At 37.3% G+C, this 7,562-nt stretch overlaps 1 protein-coding gene across 8 annotated transcripts in view; it reads left to right on the plus strand.

The window, feature by feature from the left end:
• The window catches only part of MEIS2 (Meis homeobox 2), a 213,273-nt gene that overhangs the window by 3,970 nt on the left and 201,741 nt on the right, over positions 1–7,562 (plus strand). For all 8 annotated transcript variants that reach the window (XM_019551591.1, XM_019551584.1, XM_019551586.1 and 5 more), the window contains exons 5-6: positions 270–320; positions 1,188–1,337. In XM_019551591.1, the coding sequence (XP_019407136.1) occupies positions 270–320; positions 1,188–1,337 (201 nt within the window). The remainder of the gene's footprint in view (positions 1–269; positions 321–1,187; positions 1,338–7,562) is intronic.

A 7,562-nucleotide genomic window follows, 5' to 3' on the forward strand; every position in this document is an offset into this window, starting at 1 on the left:
TGAGGGCCGGGGGGGTGGGGAGCAGGCGGGAGGGGGCCTCCGGCTCGCAGTAAAACACTAATCACCGCTCCTAAAATAAATATGATAAAAATCAAGTGCTTAAGTTAAACTTGATCAAAACTGCTGAGGCGTGACCAATGAGCTCAAATCCCGGATAATGAGTGCGCGCCCTGACAATCCCCCTCGCGCTGCCCGTTTGGTCGCGCAGCGCTGCCCAGACCCCGGGGCCGCCGCCTCCCGAATAACTCTCGCTCCAAACTTTCTTGCAGATGATCCAAGCAATACAAGTCCTACGGTTTCATCTTTTGGAGTTAGAAAAGGTAAGAGCCGCGGAGCCGGGGGCAGTGCTGCCCTCCTCCCTCCTGACCCCCCCCCCCAGATTGTTTCAACTCCTTGTAAACATTGCCAAAAAAACAGGGGAAGCGCAGTGTGACACTCTAACCTGCGCCATCAGAGCATCACAGCATGTGACACCAGACAGACACGCTCAACCCACCCCAGTGCAATTTTAACCAGGTCAAGATTTTTTTTTTGGGGGGGGGTTAATATACCTCTCGAACCCCCTTTATAGCCTGCCCTAAATATAGGCGATTTCCCTGAGTCAGAAATATTATTAAAAATAACCTAAATCCCTTTGCTTTAATCCAGATCTGATGGTCACATTAACCTCAGCCAAGCATGAAGTGCTCTGAGTAAGCAGGAGGTTGTGCTTCCTATGGGGGTAGCTGTACCCTGGGATGAGCAGAGGTTCTTTGCAGGGAATAAGCCAATTCATTCATGTCTACAAGTCCTGGAAAATACATAACAGCTCAAACAGGTCCCATCGCTGGTTCCTAGCTGTACCTGCCTGAGCAGTGTATGCTCCAGAGCATAGGTCCAGTTTCCAATGTTTTGATGTTATCATCAGATCGGATTTTCCTCTCCCGACTAGACTGAGCCCACTATCTCTCTCCCTCTCTCTCCCTCTCTCACTAACTTGTTGCTGCGGCAAGTCTCTGGAGAATAATATGTGCGGCAACAATTTCTCTATTGTTTCCTTGCCTTCAACTATTGTGCCCCTTAATTAGAGTAACTCGTGGAATAGATCACAGTGTTTCTCTTGCTACCAAAAGAAAAAGAAAAGAAAAAAAAAAGAGCTGCAATCCGATATTCTGCCTTGCTTTTTAATATGTTATTCTTATTTGCAGGTCCACGAGTTGTGCGACAACTTCTGCCATCGGTACATTAGTTGTTTGAAAGGAAAAATGCCAATAGATCTAGTTATTGACGAAAGGGATGGCAGCTCCAAGTCTGACCACGAAGAGCTCTCAGGATCTTCCACAAATTTAGCCGACCATGTAAGTACTCTAGATGCCTTGATGGGTTTTTTTAACCTGCTTAGGAGTCTCTCCCCCACCTCCCCGACTCCCTTTTAAACCTGTTGGACGTCCTTTCCCCTCCCCCTATTTGCTCACGATTTTAAAGTTCTTCACTTACTTGGTGGGGGGGGGTAGGTTGTTTTGTTTCTTCCTATCTGTAGAATAGGGAGTTTCTCTGATTTACAAAGTTTCCTGACCTGGGCTACTTGAAACGCTAGCAAATTGTCTGTTTGATGTGGTGATCGGTGGTTTTTTCCTGCTTTGCCAACCCTGTAATCAGTGCAGCAATGTAAGAAACTAGAGGCGAGAAAGTTAGGGAGAAAGTTTGTGATTTCCCCCCTAACTCCTTTATGCAGATGACAAGTGCTGAGCATAACTAGCAATTTTACTTTGCATTAAGAAAGGGGTTAGCACATTCAAGTTTCCTATGCTTTCGCTTTAGAACAACTTATTTGCAGAATATGGACTTATTGCCAAGTGCCTGAAGCATCTTTATAATAAAAGACAGTAACCTTGATGAACCAATTATTAACAATGTATTACAGAAAGCTGGAGAGAATTATGATTGAGCAACCATAGGTTAGCGGTTGATTTTAATGCTTTAGTAGTCGGTGAATTACTGTGATATGTGTAGGACTAAACGTTGGAGTGAATGTTAAGAAGACAGTCTTTTGTTTTTCTGGGGTTTTGCAGATTGCTCTGGAGCAGGGTCTTTTAAAATATGTATATGAGAAGAAACTTACAAATGTGAAGGAAAAGATTGCAACTGATAGCACAGAAAAGGGAACGAATTGCTATGGTTAAAAAGAGTGGGTGTGCACTATAGTTTATTTATAGGAACGCATCCCTGGGGAGAAAAGGGTTTACACAGGTTTAGATTCCATTGAACTCATAATCTAAATGATACAGCCTAATATTTTAGCGGCTGAAATATTAATTTAACACCCAGTGTGTAGTTAACTATGCTTTGCACAGGCGCTTAGCTTTATTTCCTTGTGTGTTCAGAGGGGTAGACTGAAATCCAGGGAGAAGCAGCTTTCTATGAGCATTTGCTCTTTGAAAATATGTCTGGGCATTTAATAATTACATTTGAGCTGAACTGGAGCAGGTTATAAGTGATCAAATTATAATATATATATATTTTAAAAAAATCTTCAACCTGGACTGGCTAAGTTTTACGACACTGATAGCGGTTTTTCTATTCAAGTCTTTAGATTTAATTTCTTCACTTGCATTTGGTAAACATTGCAGGGCAAGATTTTTGTGATATTTTACATTTTGGATTTACCATTTTTAAGTGAAAACGTATGCATCAGTTACTGAAAGTTTCTCTTCTATCAGTTACCTCATCTGTAGCTAATAAACTCTATGAGGCATGAGACTGATTTAAAAATATTTGTTTTATGGCATTTTCTAACCCTAAATTCATGTGTACCTGCATTACAGCATTACCAGTAAAGCTATTTAAATGAGTGGCAACCTGAAAGATATACGCTCATTGTATATAATCCTGAAAATGTAAATAATACTACTAATAATAATTATAATAATTATAAAACCCTGTACCTTTTTTCCAGCACAGTTTCTTTACAAGAGTATGTTTCAAGCAGAAGTGTAGAAATGGAGCATGCTTATGTTTATATTGAGGAGATTAGATAAACTAGCCTGTTTAGGGTTCTGGCAGATGGCAAATGCTCAAGCCAATTTGCAGTGCTCCATTATAATATTTAAATTCACACACAAGGTTGGAGGGGGTTAGCATTTTGATAATTTGATAACTATTATCTTCACTAAAAAGAATCTTCTCTTGCCTTTGTAACTCAAAAAACAAACTCAAGTAAATATGACAACCCATTTATCTTGCACCCGTTAGGGTTTACCACTTCATTGGGTATTATAATTTAAAGCCTTTTATTTCCTGGAGATTTGAGCTATAACATTTTTACTTTAGCCCCCTGCTATTTGTTTTGAAAGGAAGCAATAATTTGTGCAACCAGAACACCAACTGGGAAATGAAGAGTTGTATCACATAGTTACATTTTATTCATGCGTTTTGGGAAATGTGTCTCCTTATTGGATTTCTTTTATGTTAGCTTGTTTTACCAACAAAACTTTTGCACTTTTCAGTGGCTTTGTCCAATCTATATATATGTGTGTGTATGTGTGTACACATGTTTGTGCATGTTTAAGTGTGTGTGCATGTGTGCCTGTGCATTTATATTCACATTGTATATAAGGAGCAATTCACTTTTATTTATAAAGAAGGAAAACCTTTTCTAATTGTTAGTATACAGATGCAAGGAAAAAATTGAACTATCATTTGTGAGTATCTACCTGAGAAATGGAATAGTTCAAGCATGCAAATTTGTCCAATTTGACTCTCCAGGTTTATTTTTTCATTTTCTTTGATATGCATATTTAATACATAGCCCCAGGCTAGATCTCATTTGGTGAAAGTTGGTTCAGGGGTGATGATGAGCCACTTCAGAAGGACAGAGACAGCATGTTGTTTCCTCTTTTTTATCTGTTGGCCCACTATTCTGATCCATGGATCTTCTTCATGGTATTATTTGCACATGAAATACTAGGTGCATTTCAACTGATTGGCTATGAATAATGACAGCTAAAAAGAAGTGTAGTTTAATTTGTTGTGTGCCAAGGTTTCTCTTGTGGAGGTGACAGTTTGTGACAGCTGTTTGACACCCCCAAAATCCATACACCTCTATTCTTATTAAGTGGTATCAAGCTACATTGTATGTATGTGTTTTATATGTATGTGGGGGGTGGTGACAGCAGTGGCGGTGGTAGCAGTATATTAGGTACTAACATAGGTCTCAATATTATTTCTGTTGACTTCAAGGTTTGAATATAGAGCTAAAGGAAAGTAACTGAAAGAAATACAGGATTAGTCACTATTTATAGTATGACTTCTGAACGTGGGATATTCAAATACTGCATATTTCTTTTCTAGACTCCTTCTGCTGTTATACTTGCATAACTTAATTTTGGGGAGGGGAGTTGAAAAGTATTGTTTTCTGCAAAAAAACCCCCCTATGCTGGAAAAGCAGGGAGCCGTATTCAGTTGTGCCAGACCTGTTAAGTGATAAACGCATATATTGAATTTTATTTTAGTGCACTATTAACTATCATGTAATACAGTCAGTGTAAGAGGGCCAAGGACTTCGTAAATCAAATTGTGCATTGCCAGCTACTGAGAAGCTGCAACTTTTGTTATTACTCTGCTATGTTTAGTAAATATAACAGCCCATAATTAGCGTTTGAATTTTTAACACCCTCATATTTTTTTATTGCTCTGAGGTATTAGCTATAGATGGGAAGAAGGTAATTACAGCCATGCCCTGGCTGCACCAAATTAGTTTAAAAAAAAAAAAGCCCAAAAAACCCCTTCAGTCCCAGCTGCAGTTCAAGCTGCATTTCCCAGCACCAGCAGCAAAAATTTATCATTGTTCAGTATAAACATGTAGGGCCCAATCCTGCATTCCAGACACAGCCCAAACTCCCATTACCATTTTTTTAACATCTCAGTTTGGCAACTCTATTGCTCATGCTCTTTGGAGATCTATAAACTTTTCAAACATTCTATAACATTTCTTTCCTTTACTTTATTTACATTTTCTTTTGTGTGTAGCTTTGACTAAGGCCATACAGTTCTTCCCTGAGCCCAAATTTGATTGAGTGCCTAAGGCTGCTCTCATTGAAGTTGAGACCCCACCTCCAATAGACTTCACTGGGGAGTAGGATCAGGGCCTCAGTCTATTTTACATTTGTTTACATGCTGTAGTTACTTTACAATTGAGACGCACTAATATACAGATCATCATATGTAAAACATAATTCAAATAGGTGGAAAAATACATGTGTCTACATTTTACAATGGAATTATTGGCAGTTTAGAAATTTGTTGCTTTAGCTGTAGAAGAGACATGTTAGTCTGAATGTTAAAATCTTCCAGTTGTCAGATGAGATGGTAATAGCTAGTTTACGTTGTCCTTTTGAACAGTACGATGTCTTTTTTTTTCTAATATTCCTGTTAAAAGGTTTGCTCTAAGTAAATTAGCAATACCTGGCAAATCAGAAAATCCAAAAATGGGGTCACAAGCAGCTGTCTCAGGTTATAAAACCTAGCCTGGCAGTGAGATTTCAGTGATAATAAGTAGTAAGCATGTTATTAATGGCCTGATACTGTATTTTCTATGCACCCCAAACTCCCATGGATTTCAGTGGGAGTTCTAAGTATGAAAGGAATGCAGGTTTGCACCCTAAATGTGTAGTTATGTATGGTAAATGTCAAAAAGAGAACTATGTAGCTACAACAATAATAAGGCAAATATTTTTTCTTACCAAATTACATACTGGATGCACTTGGAATGTTTCTGTAGGTCTTGTGTATTCTGCAGCCATGTGTCATCAAGGGGATTCTAATACTCTAGGGAATGGTGTATGTTTCTAGTTTTTCCTTTATGGTGCCTTTTCTGATGAGATCGGAAGAGATAAAAATTGACTATTAATTACTTTTAATTCAGTTTCTGACTTCTGAAGCCATGTGTCATCAAGGGGATTCTAATACTCTAGGGAATGGTGTATGTTTCTAGTTTTTCCTTTATGGTGCCTTTTCTGATGATTTCATTACAAATAAAAATTGACTATTAATTACTTTTAATTCAGTTTCTGACTTCTGAGATGACAGTGTACTTTACTATCCCTCTGATGTTAGTGTTTCCTGTTAGGTTAGATGTTGCATATCTGATTCCAACTTAAGTTAGAAAGTTACATTTTCTATTAATTTATTTACTATTTTGTGGTGTTGGATATTGCCTGTTTTCTTTTATAATGACATAAACTTTACACTGTTGCATGAAAATAATAATCTTGAATGTTTAAGACTAATAGTATCACTCCAGAAGAAGTGTTGCCATGTAGAATTAAATAGAAAGAACACTTACAAAAATCCTGATTTTTCAGATCTTGCTTCTGTAGTGACAGGTGACTTACATGCTTGAATCAAAGTTTAATTGAAAAATACAATTGAAAAAGGTGACTACAGCCCTTTTAAGAACAGTGCCACAGTTCAGGAGTAAAAATCTCGTCTTGAACTTTACTCAAATGAAAGCTAAAGGAGCAAAAATGTCAAGTTTAAATAAATTTAGACTTTTAAAAACTTGTGCATATGTATAAGCAAGCACATTGCATGTTATCAGTAGATTGATGTGCCTTATGTTTTGGTTTACCTTTGTGATGCTGATGAATAATTCATCATGATTAAAACACAGGACACTACTTCTAAGCATAGTCAGTAACATCATATTAAGTACCTTTCAGAAAGTAAACCTGTGTAATACAGAGCCTTGTGTTTGTTGTAAACATATATATCAAAACAGATTAGTATTTTGTATGCCCCATTTACTTATTGAAAGTTTCTTTATATATATTTATTATTGTCGTTCACCACAGCAGTCTCTAAAACCTCATCCTACATTACATTACACACACGTGTGCACACATGCACCCACAAATGTAGGTTTATACATTTTTGGCTGACTTAATATATCATGTTTTAATATATTATCTCAGTGCAGGGATAAATTCTTATTAACTTTGTTGTGTTAGTAGCTCAGTTGATTTCAAAGATGTTGCTTGTGTAAGTAAGGTAAACAGGATTTGGCCAATAGTCTGGGGAAAATAAGATACCATATGTCGCTTGTATTGTTAAGTTCCATTTTTCACCTGCAAAACTGATTCGCAAGAATTACCTTCAAATCTTTAATTAAATTAATTTTAAGTTATCATAGTTATCTTAGTAAAGAACTAGCTATGTAACTTTTAATTTTTTCTTAAAGAATTATTTATTCTGGACTTATATTTTCTACAGTTTTATGTGACAGACAAAATATACAATACTGATCATACTTTCAACATACATCTAGAATTTCATTTAAGCCTGTGGGCCAAATCCTGCTTATGTTACTCACAGGTATCATTTGAAATCAGTTGGCTTGATTTTGATTTTACTATCATACTGTAAATCAGGAGTAACTTCCCTGTGATTAATTGAGTTATATCTACAATAAAACCACTATGAGATCAAATTCAATCCCAGTGGGACTGCTAGCACGCGCGCGCGCACACACACACACACACACACACACACACACACACACACACACACACACACACACACACACA

This window comes from Crocodylus porosus, unplaced genomic scaffold (assembly GCF_001723895.1).
Source record: "Crocodylus porosus isolate Cpor-Errol unplaced genomic scaffold, CroPor_comp1, whole genome shotgun sequence".
Taxonomy (NCBI): Eukaryota; Metazoa; Chordata; order Crocodylia; family Crocodylidae; genus Crocodylus; species Crocodylus porosus.